The sequence below is a fragment of the Perca flavescens genome, chromosome 16, assembly GCF_004354835.1.
Source record: "Perca flavescens isolate YP-PL-M2 chromosome 16, PFLA_1.0, whole genome shotgun sequence".
Classification (NCBI taxonomy): domain Eukaryota; kingdom Metazoa; phylum Chordata; class Actinopteri; order Perciformes; family Percidae; genus Perca; species Perca flavescens.
The window spans coordinates 5,307,437-5,326,835 of NC_041346.1; the positions used below are offsets into that span (position 1 = coordinate 5,307,437).

Consider the following 19,399-nt stretch of genomic DNA (forward strand, 5'->3'; position numbering starts at 1 on the left):
TGAGAACTGAATGTTAACTGTTTGACCCTGTGATGTGAAGCTGCTAGTTTATCTGGATTTTGCTAGCTTGCTAACTGTCCTGTACATCACACATGTTACTAGCTAGTGTGTGATACGTTTTTTGGGGCTTTAATCGTTACTGTGCTGGGAGAGGATGTTCATTTTACTTGCACAGTGTGATAATTGTACATTTTATTTCAGTATTTGTTAATATTTGTTATTTTTAATATAATATTTTTAATGTGTTAATTCCTTTGGCTACAGCCTTGGCTAAACATTTGACATAATATAAACATATGATATTCAAACTTTTGACTGCTTTCTTTAATAACTAAATAACACAATACTTGTACTTTTACTTTTAGTACTTGAGTAGTACATTTTAAAATAAACTACTTGCAATACGTAAGTACAAAAAATGTTGAATACTTTAGTACTTCTACTTAAGTGTGGTGCTTAAAGAGCACTTCAACTTCTACTCAAGTCACTTTTTTGATAGAGCACTTGTACTTTTACTCAAGTATGGATCTCTAGTACTTTATACACGTTTGCCCATGACACAGCATAGGGAGAAATTTGGGGTTCAGTGTCTTGCCCAAGGACACGTCGACATGGGACTGCAGGGCCAGGAATCGAACCATGAACCTTTTGACTGGTTGTGACCCCTCTGAGCCATAGACATGCACACCAGTTTCCCAGTAATCTTATTTTTATCTTTGGTCATATTCAGTGTTTTTACATGATGATGATGATGATGATGAAACAAAAAGAAACTGGTTATTCAAATCTTTGCAACTTATCTACTTTTTTAATCAATTTTGAAAGGTGCTAATCAGATCAACGCATCTGCAATTTGACAGATCTGCTTTTTAATAATTTCTCCAATCTAATGTCATCTGTTTAGCTCTTTCATAAACGACTGTCTTTTTGCTGCCATTATCATTTATGATTTAAAACGTTTTCAAATGTAAACCAGTTTCTTTTATATCCAAATCACATAATTTAGGCCTCTGATAACCAGGATGAGTAATTGTAGTGTTTGTATGAGCAAATACTCAAAAACCCAGATCATAAGTAGGATATTAGTGTGCATGTTAACACGCACAGTTATTTAATGAACAACTGCAGCAGTGAAACTGACTCAACAGTGTAAATATTGTACATGAATTGGATGTGTGTACGTGTGAAGAAATTAATTGTATATGGGATTCACTGTAAGTACACTTTGTCCGTTGTCTTGTCTGGAAATGTACCAGCCAGTTGTTGGTTATTGGAAATTAAAACAGACCAACATTTGGCATCTGTGTGACAAGTGCTTTTTTTTATTCCAGCTGGTTGTTGTTCCTCGCATTCTCCTGTGAAAAGTTTCTTTTTATCATATTTCAACTGTGGAATGTCTCATCATACTCAAAAACAATGCCTATATTTTTTTAATTTTCGTTTTTGTTTTGTAGATTTGTTGTATGTTCTTTGTAGTGCATTTATGTAACTGTACACACATTTAGTTAAGTACATTTTAATTTTATAAACTCACAATATTATACATGCAAAAATGTTACTTTGTAAAGATCTGAAGTAGTGATGGTCAAATGAAGCTTTGTGAACCACTGTCTTTATTTTCTGAACTCACTAGATGGCGCTCTCTGTTCAAAGAAAAAGGTTAAAGGAATGGCATTTCCGTGTGTTTTCAACCCTTTGTTGAACAGCAAGCGCCATCTAGTGAGCTCATAAAATAAAGACAGTGGTTCTCAAAGCTTCATTTGACCATCACTAATCTGAAGACATTAACGTATGTAGGGTAACGTAATTTTACCCAACTATTACAGTTACTGTTACCATATTTGACTATTACTATTATTAACAAAATATTTTATGATGCTATGTTATTATTACTGTTATATATTTGATTTGTTTAAATTATTACATTTTAGATTGAAAATGTATGTTTGACCTTGGAAACAGAAGATGACAGAACCTCAAGGTCTATTAGTGGAATTGAAGGTTTGTTTGTTCATGAAATGATCAAAAGCTCTAGAACAGCTACTAAAGCTCTACTAACTAAGTTAAACTGCATCAAATTTAATTAAATTGAATAAAAAATAAAATAAAAAGTAGAATAGTATAGAAGTACCTCTTGTGTGTTGACATTTGGGCAACAGCTTCCTCATTATGGAGATGAACGCTAATGAACACCAATCAACAGTGACCTCTACTGGGCAATGCGAGTCATTGCTCTGTTATGGTCCAAGAATCGTCCAGTCAGAGTCTGGAATGTGGATCATGTGACCTAGCAGCCGCGTAGGAGAAGGATTGAACGGCAACAACAAATATGGAGGTGCCTCTGTTTAACTTCACACCGGAGAGGTACTGGACGGAGGAGAAAGAGAGGGCGCTCATAGCGTTTTTCTCCAGTAAGTCAAACACTCTACAACAGCAACTTTTCATTTAATAAAAGTTGCTGTTTTCATCAATGTGTTGTCGTAAGCTGCAACTAATAGTGGCAACCGTTGCTGGATGAGACCGACGGCTGCTGGAAATGAGCGATGCAGACAGAAAACAGCAATGGCGACTAGCAACTGAAGTCTAGTTTGCAGTTATTCTCATGAAAAGACGTAAAAAAACCGCTTCTTGATTTCTGTTTCTTAAAACTTGTAGATCTGAATTTAAATAAATTAAAAGAACGAAGTATGTTTGCTTTGTAATTGAATTGTAATGGCCTGGACATGGAGTGAAGGGGGAAAATCCATATTAACTCAGTTTTTCATCTGTTATGTTATTACCCTGTACCTAACGTTACATGTAATGATAACGTCAGTATTCATATTCTAAAGTTACAGTGCCTGTAGTGAATACATTTGAGTTATGTGCAAAATATACAATATGTTTTTACATATGGCACACCTCGTAAGTGAAATTACTATCTTAAAGTAATGATTAATGACTCATGATGCTTCCACATATTTTTCACGTAGAAACATCCTAAAAGAAACAATCATTTGCATGAATAAAGCAACCCAATGAAACGTAATAGTCCAGAAAGCACCCCACACACCACCACTATTGAAATGACAGCCTTGTTCTGATTACAAGCCAAAATACACTGTACTATATACTGTAGATTATATACTATATATATATATATATATATATATATATATATATATATATATATATATATATATATATATATATTTAATTGTGTTCCTGTATACCTGTACAAAGAAAAATAAAGAGCACAAGTCTTTTATGAAACATACAAACAAGTATCAGTCATGTCTGCAGACTCAAAAGATTTAGATTGGCCTTGAACTAGGGCTGGGCAATATATCGATATTATATCGATATCGTGATATGAGACTGGATATCGTCTTAGATTTTGGATATCTGTCCCTGGTTTTAATGGCTGGATTACAGTAAAGTGATGTCATTTTTTTAACTTACCAGACTGTTCTAGCTTTTCTATTATTTGCCTTTACCCACTTAGTCATTATATACACATTGATGATTATTTAAAAAAAAATCTCATTGTGTAAATATGTGTAAGCACCAATTGTCAACCCTACAATATCGCCGCAGTATCGACATTGAGGTATTTGGTCAACAATATCGTGATATTTGATTTTTTCCACATCGCCCAGCTCTACCTTGAACCATACTAACAGATTAATGATTTGATTTGAGTTGGTTTCCTTCAGCCATTTTTTAAATTGCATGAAGGTATGTACATTTTTCGCATTATAATGTCTACATTGTCACATTTTTATGATACCTTTTTTCAGATCCTTGTTGTTTTTAACTTAATATTTGGAGGAAGGATTTTAGTAATCAGACTTCTGGATCAGTTCTCAGCTGAGCAAATGTCAGCATTAACACAGATTTTTAACGTGAAACTGCCTAATTCAGTGTATTTACCTTTTTAAATCCCTGGGTCCCTTTGTTTTGAAGAGGAGACCTGTGAAAAATTTGGCTCACAGTAAAAACCTAAACGATGAACACTGAAGGAATCCTAACTGGGAGAAACTGACTGCAATGACAGCATTGCTCTGTCTTTTGTTATTGTTCTGACTAAATTTCTGGTCCAAAAGTGGAAACTCTTGTTGATCTGTAAATCTGAAGCTCTAAAGCTTCAGATTTTTAGGAGCTGCTGAAGCGGTGGTGGCACAACAATGTAAAGGAGTTTTTACGATAAAATAACATTTGGCAGTAACAAAAAGAAATGCTGAACAATAATGCAGAGACCAAGTATCTTGTTTGCTTTTATTTTCCAGAGCATAGTTGTCTGTGGAACCACAAGTCAGAGAGCTACAAGAACCGACAGCTGCGATGGAAGACCCTGGAACACCTGAGGATCCTTCTGTCAGCTCACCCCCCACCTGTTACTTTCACAGGTAAGGATGTGGTCGGCGCCATTGATTTTCAAAGCTGTATTTTGTGTAGGAGCAAAAACATCTAATCTTCCACTCTTCTGTTTTTCTTTCCAGTGGAAGACATTAAGAACAAGTTTAAGAACCTTCGTACCACCTTTCAGCGTCAGTACAAAATGGTGAAGGCGAACAAGGTGTGCAGATCGGACGACGTGTTCCTGCCGCAGTGGAAGCACTACCAGCAGCTGATGTTCCTGCAGGGCTGCTGGGACCAGGACGACGATCAGCCACTCTCGCTGCTGACTGTTCCACAGGAGGAGAGCCAGCCAATCCTCACCTCCCCGGGGCTGAACATCTCCTTCCTCCCCACCCTGTCCACCTCTTCGTCCTCCTGCATCCCCTCCAGCATGATGGTTAAATGTTATTGGACTGAAGAGAGGGAACGTGCACTAATAGCTTTCTACTCTGGTAAACAAAACACCGATTTCAGATTCAGAATGATTAGTTGTTACTACAGAGGATTTGGTATACAGACAAAAACCTCATGATGGTTTGGATTCTTACAATGATGGGTGTTGTTGTGTGTTGTTGTGCACAGAACATAACTGTCTCTGGAACAAGAAGTCAGAAAACCACAACAACCGTCAGCTCAGACTAAGGCTGCTGGAGGCTCTGAGGATGCAGCTGTCTGACCATTCAGTGTCTTTCTCAGGTAAATATCACATGTTCCTGCTAGTTTGCTGTTAGGGTTCAATAATCTCTGGAGGTCAAAAATACAATACCAGAGTATTTGCACATTCAGGAATTCTAGGTACAGTGGGTAACAACTCAAATGAATGAATGACATATTTATATAATATATATATATATATATATACATAAATATAAAAGAATAACAAAAACATAATTCAACATAACACTAGACCCATTCGAAAAGGGATAAGTAGAAACCTACCCCAAAATTCTTATCCTTTACCATCCCATGACCCCCAACATGGTCCAGTACCCCAAGTTAAGATCAACTGCTTTAAGATAACAGTTCAACATTTAGGTAAATACACGTACTCATTTTTAATTCCGTGAGTGAGATGAGAATATTGTTATCAGTCTAAGACATGAGATTGATATTGATCTTTTCATCTCATTGTCAGAAAAAAAGAAAAATAAACAAATTTCACAAAATTTGGAACTATTCCTTTAAGTAGCCTGCCAACTGCTAAAAACAACTGCAGAATAAATCTGCTATAGTTAAGGTCCCAGTATGGGGCATCTACAAACTTTACAAAATATCTGCACTTGTTTATCATAAAATGGTCTCATCAGGAAGCAGACTTAAAGGAAAAAGGGATTTTTACAGCATCCAAAAGACATATTAGACATTATCAGACAGCTGTTTCAATAGTTAAAAATTCAAAATATTGGTATTCCTTGAAACTACTACTGTGGAGCAGAAACAGGCAAACTGACATCAACACAGCACTAATATACTATCAGCTTATAATGGCAAACAAACATGTTAGCAAACAGCTGCCTACTTCTACCTCCAACAGACTCAGAGCAACATTATCATTTCATTGGAGTTCTATTGCTGTCCACCTGAAGAATTCAAGTCCAATATTCACTCTCCTTTTAGTTTGGGTTTGGTCTGCACCAACTCCTGAGAAAAATATCTTTAGCTGCTAAATGCTCTACTTCAGTGAATGAGTCGTAAAACCCAAACTATGCTAAACGAGCTAAAAGAGGCTAAAAGGCTCAATAGAGCTGCAGATATTTTCATACCTGCAAACTAGTCGCTTTTCGGCAAAAATCACTGTTTTGAATGGGAAAATGTCATCCACGTGAATTGTGTATATCCGTAAAGTTTTTATTTGGGGGGGGTCCGGTGCCTTAACGACGGACCGAATAGCAACACGTTTTTTGGTGCCTTATTTAGGTGCCACTTAAATGCCTGCGCTTCTCTCTGATGCTCCGAAAACAGAGGGAACTGAAACATCGCTGCACGGGACGCTAGTTAACACTACACTCGACAGCAGGTACCGTTAGCCTACCGTTAGCTAGCAGCTGGAGTAAACACAGTTAAAATGCTGACAACTAAACGGTGTAAAAGTGTGTCTGTATTTCACTGTAGAGGATTTCAACAACAGTCTGCAGCTGCCATTGTCTGAAAAACAACACAGATTCAGCCTTGCCTCGCCAGCCTCGTGGTGCATTCAAAGTAATTGTAAAATACCCTTTTCCCATCCAGTGGTGGTTTTTGTCTTTAACAGTAATTTACTGGAGAAATAAGTTATTGTTATAAGTTATTGTTATTACATTTTTAATAAATCATTTAATTTTGAGCAATACACAAGCCTTTCTTGAATGTCGCCGTTTTGTGCTCCTTTTTAGATGTTTTATATTTTTGAACATACAGAACAGACAAATACAATTGAACAAGTAGCTCCTTATATATATATATATATATATATATATATACATGTATATATATAAATTTCAGTTCAGGCTCATTTTAAAAGTATCGTTTTAGCACTGGGAAAATGTTGTGTTTTCCCTTTATTTTCTTCTTGGGGGGGGGGGTGGGGGATGTGTCAACTTTTTCAGCCTTTCTGAGTTTGCAGGTATGTCTTTGTCAGGTTTGTCATAATAAAATACACTTAACATTACACCGTCATTTGATGCGGTGTTGTTATAAAAAATATGGCTTGACTTGGTTGAATTAATTTTACAGAGCAACAATGAACCACTTACTAAAATCTGATAGAAGGAACAACCAACCGTAAGTTGGAGAAATAAGTATTGGTGGGAGATGTGAATATTTATTCATGAGCTTGTGGAAAGTGACTCCTTTGTTGGTGTTTTGCAGTTGAAGACATGAAGTGCAAGTTCAAGAACCTTCGGACAGTTTTCAACCGTGAATACAAGGCGGTCCAGGCTAGCAGGGTGTCTGACAAACCCTATGTTTCCAAATGGAAACACTATCAGCAGCTGCTCTTCCTGTGCGAGTCCTGCGACGAAGACGACAGCCCAGATGACCTACAGATACTCATGCCACAAGACGACATGGATCTGGAACATGGAAACCAAACACCCTCTTCCACCCTGAGCAGCTTCTCCTCCAGCTCCGCCCAAATCAACAACATCAACTTCGATAAACTCTCTGTTCCCTCCAGCGATGCCAACACCAGCCCCGCATACCAAATCTTCCTCTCTGCGTCTCCAGATAATCTCAAACAAGCCAGCCAAACAACTGCTTCCACATTCCCTGCCACTCCATCGACTTCACTACCAGACACCAAACCTTGTATAAACCCCTCCCCTCTAAATTTTGCCGGTTCAGTTCAGCCTGACAGCAGACTGAGCACCAACTCCCGCTGTCACTGGAATGAGGCCAAAGTTCAGCAGCTCATATCATATTACTCTGGTTGGTGGCATTATTTATGTTGCTGTTGATTTTTTTTTTAAGATAAAGTATATGTGGGTGTATACAGACCAGGCTTGATTGATAAATCCCTCCCTCTCCTGTTAGATTTTTTTCATGTGTTAATAAGGGACAGCTTATGTTCTTATTAGTACTTAATTATTCTGATGACTCTTTACTATTGAATAATTGATTAGGAAAAACCATCTGCAAGTTGATACTGTGATACTTTTTTCCACTTGACCAAACAAATCTTCATCCTTTGGTAAGGTAATTCTACATGTAGTGCCAATTTTACTGGTTATTAATTCAATTAAAAAGGTCTAGACCACACTATAATTTACAGAAACATTTTGGGCTGAATGGAACCTGGGTCACTGCAATCTGACATATCATGTATCCCGTTCCAAAATTCCTGGACTTTATCACAGACCATAGGACATGAAGTCTTCTGTCTTACATTTCCAACAATTTGGTGTGTCTTTCAGACCAATTCTAAACAATCTGGAGGGAGTCCAATAGAAGTGATGCATAATGTTGAACTGAATGAGGTGCACCCTCACATCACATGAAATAGTTTTAATACTCCTACAGATTCTGTCCCACTCCTCATCATCCAATGTAAAACTCAGATCCCTTTCCCAAGTTTTTTTCCCCCCAGGTTCTGCATAAACATAGAATAATACCCAGAAACCTTATGACCTTTTCCATATTTCAACAACACCGTATTTAAACATTGTGGTGCCTTCGGGATAAAGAACTTGATCCAAAAATCACCACTAACAGATGGCAAAGTTGCAAATATCTAGGGACCTATGTTATCCAAATTGCTGTATCACATCATCAAAGGATTTCAGTATGCCACCAAGATACACATCCCCCAGTGTGACAATTACCTTTTCTGTCCAGTCCCTCCAAAAAAGGGCAGATATACCAATACATAACTTTGGATTTTGCCAAACACTTGATGAAGTATTTAGATATGGATCCAGTTAAGCCACTTTGGTCCAAACGACATTTAAGTTAGAGGGTATCTGATGTGTTTTTGCTTCACCATACAGTTTAACAGACAGGCTTTGTAATGGCGATAATGGGGCAAGAACAGATTGCTCAATACAATACAAGGGTGGGGTTCTCTCGGGAGGAAGTGACCAGTGGGCCAGATGCCTAAAGTTAAAAGCATAGTAATAATACATTGATAGACCCAACCCTCCTCTATCAATCGGTCTTTATAATTTATTCAAATATAGCCACATTTTTTACCATTCCATATTAATGTCTTTGTTATCCTGTCAAACCATTTAAAATATGACAGGGGAACTCCAGAGGAAGAGATTGAATAATGTAATTCAGCTTGGGAACACAAACCATTTTTATAGCATTGACCTTCCCTGCTGATGAGAGATTGAGAGTCGCCCAGATTTTGTTCAATAATGGATCCAAATTAACTATAACTAGGTCTTATAACTGGGGAGGGAATAAGATACCCAGATATACAATACCTTGCTCTTGGCCACTGAAATGCACCTGATAGGAAGACTGTTCTGACTTGGACCAATTTACCCTATAACCTGAAAATTTCTAGAAAAGTCAATGATCCCGAGTAGATAGGGTATTGATCTGCTAGGTTCGGACACAAAAAGTAATATATCATCCCCATAAAGCATAAGTTTGCGTACTAGTCCTACCATAACACCTGGGAAGTTAGTTTTCCCCCTTATGGCTGCTGCCAAAGGCTCTATGGCTAAACAAAACCCCTTCCAAGAGCAAAATATTCAGAAATTAACCCGTTAGTTTGCACCACAGCCTCTGGGTGCGTATACAGCACCTTAATCCACTTTATAAATGTTTAGCTTTTTTAGCATTTCTAGCTCCTGTAAAAGGCAGTCCCTCCAGGATTTTTCGGCCTTTTTTTGAGATTGTTGCGGCCCAAAATGCCCGATTTTGCGGCAGCTTTTGTAAAACATTTAGATAAAAGTTACGATGTTTTTTGTATGTTTGTTGCAATGAAGTTGCGGGAGACTGTGAAAGTTGCAAAAAAGTTGCATTCTTTCTTTAAAGATAAAAAGGAAACTTGTTTTGGGGATTTCCTAATAACCTTACCAAAAAATCTCAGGATGCTGCAAATGTTGGTATAATATGAAAATGGCTGGTGGATTTAAGACAAAAATTATATTTTTTGAATGAATCAAATTTGAACATATGTGTCAGTGGCTTGTTGATCTTTACATTGTTAGTTAATTTCCTAACCTGGCTTGGGACACACATTCATACTGTTTGATAAAGTACTGATTTTAACTTATCATTGCACTTACAATAATGAGCACAGCTGTCCTCAATTTAGGTCATTGTGTCGTCTCATCTCCTTTTTTTCCTGCATCCACCAGGATTGAAACGGCAGCAACTTCAGCGACTTTTAAATCGTTACAGTCTACATTGATGTTAAAATGTAAACAGGTTGGCAGGACGTTCTGAAATGTTTTTCACGGTCTTTCACTGTACGTTTTGTTGGTAAATGTGAAATGTTTGAGTCACACACACGTCTCGTCTTTATATCACAAACAAGGAAATGATCAATCCGTTCTCACTCCCGCTTGGTCATTGGCTCTCAGATTGCACGTGGGACTGCTGTGATTGGTTGAAGTCGTGGGAAACTTCAGGTTATTGTTCAAATTTGCTGAAAAGTTGCGGTGATTGGTCAAAATTGCAAGTCGCACCAAATTTGCGGTGATTGGTTGAATTTGCGTGAATTGGTGCGATCGCAACATCACGAAATCCTGGAGGGACTGAAAAGGGAGGAGTTAAGGCGCCACCTATAGAGCACCTTGTTCTATTTCGTATAGGCTTCGCCCTCTAATTCCGGATTTCCACTGGATGCAGAACGTCTGCGGACCGGCTCCGCTGCGTGCTCTGCCGTCCATAGCTGTGCCAGAGTCGGAATGCAGGCGTTCTGTAGTCAGTGGAAATACACACATTGACTTTAATGGAAACCTAATGACTCCGCTGCCGTTATGCAGCCTTTACGCTGCGTGGAAATTGGGGGTAATCCTTTAGTGCATGCGCAGTCATGAAGATTTATTTCGCACCCTTGTGCCCTGCACGGGCCTCTCTTACGCCCGCAGATACTGTATATTACTGCAGCGCAGATCTGTTTCATCAATGTTGGCTGAAAAAAAATGCTGATGTTGGAAGCAGATCTCTGGTCTCGCAGCAGTAATACAGTAATACAGTATCTGCGGACGTAAGAGAGGCCCGTGCAGGGCACAAGGGCGCGAAAGAAATCTTCACGACATGCGCGAAGGGATTAACCCAGTAGCAACAGCTCTTAGAGGGCTACGCCTATACTCATAGAATCTGGAGTTACAATACATAACTATCGTTTCACTTTGAGGCAGCAGGTCTAGGCGCACTCTTTCCTATAGCATCCTATAGCAGAGGGAGCCATTGATTTGGATATGAATAAAAAGTATCCTAGAATATGTCTTGTGCCATCAGCAGAGGCAGAGCCATTAGCAGAGGCAGTACATCATTATAAGTCACTCGTCGACAAATCCCTCCATATTTTCTATATCTATATCTCTGGTCAGTATCTTCAAAAGGATAAATACGGAGCTCGCCCTTCTCCAGTCACGTGAAACCGTCTTTGGTTGCTGGTTTCTAAAGTTGTTGGTGTTAGGTTAACAATTGGAAGTACTGTTGTTGGAATTGTTGGGTCTTTGTAAATTATACAGTGTGGTCTAGACCTACTCTATCTGTAAAGTTTCTTTAGATAAGTTGTTATGATTTGATACTATATATACAATTTAAGTGAATTGAATTGAAAAGGAATAATACTAATGTGCTTTTTATAGGGCACAGCTGTCTGTGGAACCACAAGTCAGAAAGCTACAGGAATAGGCTGTTGAGACAGAGCCTGTTGGAGACGCTGAGCAGCCTCCTGTCTGACAATGAGCCAGTCCCTTTCACAGGTAACAATGGTGGTTATTTGTGTTATAATGTTGCCAATAGGATAACTTTACCTTTAACACCAAGATAAATATTTCATAAATGTGATGAGAGTGTACCAAAGCTAGCAAAAAACACAGGTCTGAAAAGAAGAAGCCATAGTTGATTGATTTCAAGTTTTACAAACTCCAATGAAACTGTGATCTCAAGACAACGATTCCATTTCCCCAAAGTAGTTTCATGGGCTCAGAGGCTAACAGTTTCTGTAATTCTTCATTCTTCAGTGGAAGACATAAAGACAAAGTTCAGGAACCTGCGAACCATCTTCCAACGAGAACACAAGGTGGTGAGCTCAAACAAAACATGTGGTTCGGAGGACTTTTACCTTCCAAAGTGGAAACACTACCGCGAGCTGATGTTCCTCTGTGACTCCTGCGATGAGGACGAGCGACCAGAAGACCTCCACTTCCATGAACCGCATGAGTCCAGTCTCCTCCACCTGGACAGCCATGCTCTTGCCAGCCATTACTACAGCGCTAACCAAACTGCTACCAAACTGAACATAACCTCAGGTAGCCTCAAAGCTCCTCCCTCGCCCACTCCCCCAGACTCACAGCACTCCTCCCCGTCCTCTTCCCCCTCTACATCCTCCTCTTACACTGACAGCAGAGTGTCTGGACGCAAGCGAGCAAGCCGTCGTCTCAAGCCCCCCTCCAGCGAGGTGCTAGACATCATGAGGACGTTCTGTCAAAGCCAGATGGTGTCAGCGCATGCAGGGTTCCTAAAGTATGTGGAGGAGTGTCTGAACGAGACGCCGCCAGACAAAGTGAAGAAACTGAAAAAGAAGATAATTGAGACGATCCACAGCGTGTCAGAGGAGGTTTAATGTTTCACAGTTTGTGGAGCTCAAATCAGTCTCACCAAGGTTTTATTTTTGTCTTATTCCAATAGCTTTCTAATAGCTATGATACAATTTTTCACCAGCTGTCATCTCATTCCATTGGACCCTGTTAGAACCTGTATGAGGTTCTAACAGGGTCAGCATCTGTCTCCAAAACCTCTGCAATCCACACAATGAAGAGCATGTTATGATAAAGCCCTCTACACATATTCGTGGGAGAATTGCTTTAGCTAGCGTAAACTGTAGTTTACCTGTAGGGAGAGCAAAGACACCAGCCTGCCAAACATTTCAGCAGCACTACCTTTGGAATTTACACCCCACAGCTAAACTCTGTTTGGGCCATCCACACGGAAACGTTTTTATGTGCAAACGCACATCTTTTGCATCGTTTGGGCCGACCATCCAAACGAATCCTGTAAACGCACTGCCTGAAAACGCACTTTTTTGAAACCTGTCTCAGGGTGAAAAAATTCGAAAACGGCTCTCGTTTAGCTTCGTTTGGACGGCAAATACGAATACGACCCCGTATCGATGATGTCATCGCCACACCCCTCGACCTCTTACCCGCACTAGTGCTGGTGCACGCCGGTCACACACGACTGTGGTGAAGCTAAGCGAGCATATCCCATCTCCATGGTCAAACCTGTTCACTTCATCTAAATACTTTGTCTCTGCTCCCTGACACTTCCCTCTGCCCTGCCGGTCCTGGATTCTACACAAGATATATTGCTAACGTTATGTAGCCAACGTTAAACATCGCCAAAGTAGCTGACCGCTAGAGCAGCGACGTAGCTAGCGTTAGCTGCTATGGTTGTTTATAAAGTGGAAGTAGACAATTTATTAAATAGCTAGCTAATCTGTCTGCTTATCAGCTCCTTGAACGGATTATAGTAACTTTTACCACGGATTATTATAGAAAGGCTACCGCCAGAAAACCGTAGATTATCAAAAAGACATCATTCATGGATCATTGATGTTTGTTTGACTGCCGACGGTAGCTAGCAGAGCTAACGTTAGCTCTGCTAGCTAGCGCGCTGCAATCATGTCCGATGGCAGACAGAATTGCCAAATAAAAAGCAATCCAACTGCATATTATACAATGTAAACAAAGACGTTTTCTTGCAGCGGCCTTTATAAAATGAGCAGTGGTGAAAGTTATTATAGTCCATGGATATATTAACAGAACGTTAGCCTAAGTAGTCATGTTATGATGGGAAGTGGAAGTAACTATGCTCTTCTTCTCCGTTTTTGGGTGAATTTCTGTCGCAGAAACAGCGCCTGATAGGATGTGATTCCTATAGGCCTGGAATATGAAGTAGCGTATTGAGTCATTTACAAATGGATTCGTTTGGACGCAACTATTCTTGAAACGAATCCAGGGAAGACGGGTAAAAAAAAGATCGTTTTGGTACGTGTGGACGTGGCCTTAGTTTTGACCTTGTGTGTCAGCGATGTTTCATTGTAAACCTAATCAGATGAAGGCTGTCCACAATGTAACCTTAATGCTACCCGTTATGGACAAAAAGCTAATTCCGTATTTTAGAGCTCCCCGTAGTGTAAAACGCCACCATAAAATCACAACCCACTCTTTGTAGGAAGACTACAGCATAGATGAATGTCAGCAGACAGGGCTACCAGGTGTGAATGGGCAGATCATAAAGAATGGCACTTATCAACTACAAACACCACCTTCAAATTACACTACAATGTATGCAGGAATGTCATTCACAAAAATTACATTTAGCCATCTTTGCATTAATAGCATAAAAATAATGGACAAACTTTAAAAAGAAGAAAAATGAAGGGTCTGTCCCAATCCATCTATAAATTCAGGACTCTCCAGTTGTTCCAGCGGCACTCTGGCTGGCAGCATTCCGGCCGTCCATCACGCATGCGCAAAAGAGGGCACACGCAGCACACTGGCGTACAGAAGTAAACATGGAGGCCACTAATGTCACTCGCAGTAGGCTGGCTTACGGGAGTAATCATTGAGACCGCAGCGCATAAAGTTAGCTTCACTACTTCCATGTCTACCCTTCACAATAAAAGCCCAACTTAAATTTGCTCACAGCATTTTGCTAAGAGGCAACTCAATAAAATAGCTCACTATGCTAACAACATTTTTGTAAACACTAGATATCAAACAAAAAGCCAGACACTCTATCATATTAAGTTGCTGTAAGCTGTAATACCACTTATAAGCAGAAGATAATGTCATCTCCTGGGTAAGGCCTCTCTTACTCTGGGCAGCTGCTTCACCTTGGGTCCAGGTTCTGTAAGTGTACTAACTTATAACACTTAACACATTACCGCTGCCAAAATACCTCCGCCAAAATCCATACTTTAATGTTACTTTATAACTTTATAAGCCTGTTTTGAGATTAACAGCTCTGCTAAAGTGTTAAATTTGTTAACGATAATAATAATGAGACAAGTCAGCACAGCCATCATTTAACGCTGACTGTGGTGATATCAACATGCAATATTGATGAAAAAAACAAACTAAAATGTAGTTTGCAAAATAAAAATTCATTCTAGTTTCATGCCTTTCACCTTTTCATCCCCTCTGTCTGTCTGTCTCTCTCTCTCTCTCTCTCTCTCTCTCTCTCTCAAGCACAAACACACTCACATCGCTGGCGCCACCTATGTCCGTCTCTGTATTCGGTCTGGTTCCGGTGTTTGATTAATGCATATTTTTGCGGATTGGCTCTCATAACAAGCAAGAGTATTTATTATTATTATTATTGAGAGGACTCGGAGTGACTGCAAAGCTGCATTTTCAATCATTCAACCAGGGGTTAAAGTGGGCTGGAAACCATCCAAGGAACTGCCCTCGGGCACTTTTGATTAAGAAGTAAATTAATCTAATTGGCAGTTCCATACATTCGAGTTTTATACTGCACTGGTACATGCCATGAGTTCATGAATGTGGATAGTTCACACATCTGTAATAACAGCAGAATATTTGGAGTGCTTAGTTCACATGTCTAATAACAGCAGGACAGTTGAAGTGCTTGGGTCCACATAACTGTAATAACAGCAGGACAGTTGAGTGTCTGTTATCTAAAATACTACAGTCAGTTTTGAAGTGAGGATAACGTTGGTAGGCACCTGTGTTTTTCATCAGATAATGATAAGAGACTGTATGTCAGATAAAATAAGTTTCACTAAAATGACTTATTAGTATTGGCGAGACTGTTGTTCAATATAATTATTTATTGGAATGAATGATTTGGGCACTACTCGCAAATACAGCAGATGTTAGTATTGGGATGGACCCTAAAAGTATACAGCCTGTGAGGCTGTAATGCTCATCACACACCAGAAAACTGTCGGAGGAAAGAAAAAAAGACTTTGCTGTTTTTAAGGCTCAAATTCAGTGTAAACTGGTCTTTTTCTGCATCAAGTGGTCATTCTTGTTGCATTTAGTTTGCTAGCATGTTACAGTTCAGTCATCCAGTAACATGCTAACAGCATATACTAATGTGACCATAGGCAACGCAAATGGGGCAAAAAATGTGTTTTAAATTTAACATGCATAAGTTAGCATCTCAGTCATAATAGAGGCATGAACCAAAGTGTTTGACAAGTGGACATTTTTATCTGTTGGTGGAAGAAGACAGGTCAGGATCACCAAAACCACGTTGTTCGGGACCATGTTGACTGACATTTTTGTATGGATACCGCTTTTAATGGTAAAACCACACCTGAATTTCACCTAAATTCAATAGATGACATATTCTTGAAGCACAACAGTATTTTAAAATAGGTTGTTGACTGTTTTTGCCAAAACTTCCTCCAGAGAGCCTTTCCAAAAAATAAAAAAAATAAAAAATTCTTTTAACTTCAGCTTCATTCCCTGTGCTCAAACTACATGTTTGTCCTACTGTGTGGTTTTAATGTCACGGTGAGTTTATATAAATGCATTTTTAAAGACATGTTTTAATATTCAGGACTGTATTTACAGTAAAATGTTACAGAATTTAGTCATAAAAGAATGTTACACTTTTGTTTTCTGAAGTGCTGAAATTCAGAAAGGATGATCGAACAAATGTCTGACCTGTAATGTGACCCTTTCATTTATTAGTGTTAGCCCTTATGTCACAAAACTAATTTGGAAATGTTGAGTTGGAAACCCTGCACTGTCAGTAGGAAATGATAACATATAATGTAAAATTGTAATCAAACTTAACATTGTAATGTGCTTGCCTTTATTATTTAAAGTCCCATGGCATGAAAATTTCACTTTGAGGTTTTTTAACATTAATATGCGTTCCCCCAGCCTGCCTATGGTCCCCCAGTGGCTAGAAATGGTGATAGGTGTAAACTGAGCCCTGGGTATCCTGCTCTGCCTTTGAGAAAATGAAAGCTCAGATGGGCCGATCGGGAATCTTCTCCTTATGAGGTCATAAGGAGCAAGGTTACCTCCCCTTTCTCTGCTTTGCCTGCGCAGAGAAGTTGCCCCCCCCCAGAGAGAGACATCATGGTTTTCAAACAAGCAAAGTGGCAGTTGGTCAAGGCCACAACCCCACCCTCCACCTTGCCCCCCCCTCTCTCCTCCTCAATAGTTACAGACACAGAAATGGCACAGACTAACAAAAGCTCATTGTGGAACTGGCTCTAGTGGCTGTAATTCTGCACCATGGCTGAATTTCAGGAAAGAGATTTCAGATACAGTATTAGGGGACCACTAAGGTCTATATAAAAGAGACTTCAGATACAGTATTAGGGGACCACTAAGGTCTATATAAAAGAGACTTCAGATACAGTATTAGGGGACCACTAAGGTCTATATAAAAGAGACTTCAGATACAGTATTAGGGGACCACTAAGGTCTATATAAAATAGACTTCAGATACAGTATTGGGGGACCACTAAGGTCTATATAAAAGCATCCAAAGAGCACCATGTCATGGGACCTTTAAGATGTTGTGATGTTAATGGGCAATTATAAATTATATTTGTTTGATAGTCAACTTATTGAGGTTTTATTACTATTATCTCATTACCAGCTCTGCACAGCTGTAAACATTTTTAAAGCTTATAGGCCTATAACAATGCTATGCATGTAAAGACTTAAATGTTTAAAAAAGATGTTCTCATTCCATATCAAACATTTAGGTTTTGGTCAAATCCAAATCTTTTGAAGCAATAATGGTTATTTTTAGCATCAGCTGTGATTCACAATGTTTTTAAACCAGTTTTTATATAAGAATGATTTGTTTAAATTTGACTCAGTGCCTTATTGAAATCACAGTAACTGTATTCCAGTAAATGTGCATGAATTTGTCTTCTCAACTTTGGACTGATATTATTGAAAATATTTTGAAGTGGGGGTTGGTGGTTAGCTCACCTGGTTGAGTGCACACCCCATGTACAGAGGCTGAGTCCTCGTCGCAGCGGCTGCAGGTTCGGATGCGACCTGCGGCCCTTTGCTGCATGTCGTTCCCCCTCTCCCTCCCACTGACCTGTCTTAATCTGTCATATAAATAAAGGCAGTAAAAGCCAAAATTAAAGTATAAAGCAAATATTTATAAGTAATTAAAAAGGTAACTTTACAGGTCGCTTGGTCTTGCATTGCCAGACCTACCTCCCTATTGCTGCAGAAGAGGGTCTGGCTATACCACACAGCATTCCGGGTTGGGAGAAAAACGTTTATTGACCATAGCACGTTTTTTTTTTTAAATATATATTTCTTTAAACCAATCACAATCGTCACACGGAGCCACCGCAAAAAAAGCCTCGGGAAGGAATTCATTTTGGTGGAATGTAAGTTCAAAAGTTATTTTAGTCGTGTAAGAGAAAACTCAGACTGGACAGATAGTCTAGTTAGCTCTCTTAATTTACCCTGGAGAGATCTGAGGAGCAGTTAACCATAGTCCTCATATATCGACCGGAGTTTAAAATTCCAACATAAAGAAGGCAGAAGGAAACGGATATCAGCGAAATGCTGCCGGTGGTATTTCCTGCGGCACTGGAGCAATCCTGGAAGTGGAACGTTGTGGATATAGACTACAGGTCGCTGAACTCCAGCTATATACACAAAACTGTGAAAACTACAGTTGGAAGAAAAGGTGTAAAACTACAGTGGATTATCAGAATTCAAAGTATAGTGAGTATCTTCTTCAATCGATCACCATCTACTTTTTTGAGGCAATACAATTTATATTCTGTATTGCAATGATGTTTTGAGCGGTCTTTAGGAAGAGTTGAAAGTAATTATCATGCACACCTCTAGATGGCGATCTAGGATAATATACTACGTACTCTGCTGTCTCCTCAGCACTTGCCTTCAAAGAAAAACTGCTTTAAATCAAATTTATTTATGTCCTCTTCAGAAATAAAAGCTGTGTGGTTGTGGTTGACAAAATCTCAACTCAAGGTTCACTTACAGTACTTGCTTTTTGTGGAGCTTTTGACAGTATCACAGACTAGTCCTGCATTTAACCAATCCAGCCTGATTTACTCCTGTTAAAAATGATCAAGTTAAAGCTCAACCCACACCTCCTTCACTGGTATAAGTCCTTTATTAGAAACAGGGTACAGTTGGTTAAGGTTAATAATAGACTTTTCTCAGGGGCCAGGGCTGTATTAGCTCACCCGTATTGTACAATGTATACTGCAGATTTTACCACCATTGTGTCCAACCAGTTTCTTTTGAAATACTCAGATGATTCTGTGTTATCGTCCTTGTTAACTGAATGTGAGCACCCCAGACTTTATCAGGGTAGTGTTGAATGGCTAGTGCAGTAGAATGGTGTGACAACAATG

General features: G+C 39.2%; 1 protein-coding gene across 1 annotated transcript; it reads left to right on the top strand.

The window, feature by feature from the left end:
* The first annotated feature begins 2,288 nt into the window (after positions 1–2,288).
* LOC114571560 (uncharacterized) lies at positions 2,289–16,832 on the top strand. The gene is made up of 7 exons (XM_028602569.1): positions 2,289–2,411; positions 4,269–4,388; positions 4,482–4,832; positions 4,963–5,076; positions 7,228–7,785; positions 11,634–11,750; positions 12,012–16,832. Exons 1-7 carry the CDS (start codon positions 2,330–2,332, stop codon positions 12,611–12,613), a joined length of 1,944 nt encoding a protein of 647 aa, XP_028458370.1. The 5' UTR covers positions 2,289–2,329; the 3' UTR covers positions 12,614–16,832.
* Positions 16,833–19,399: the final 2,567 nt, after the last annotated feature.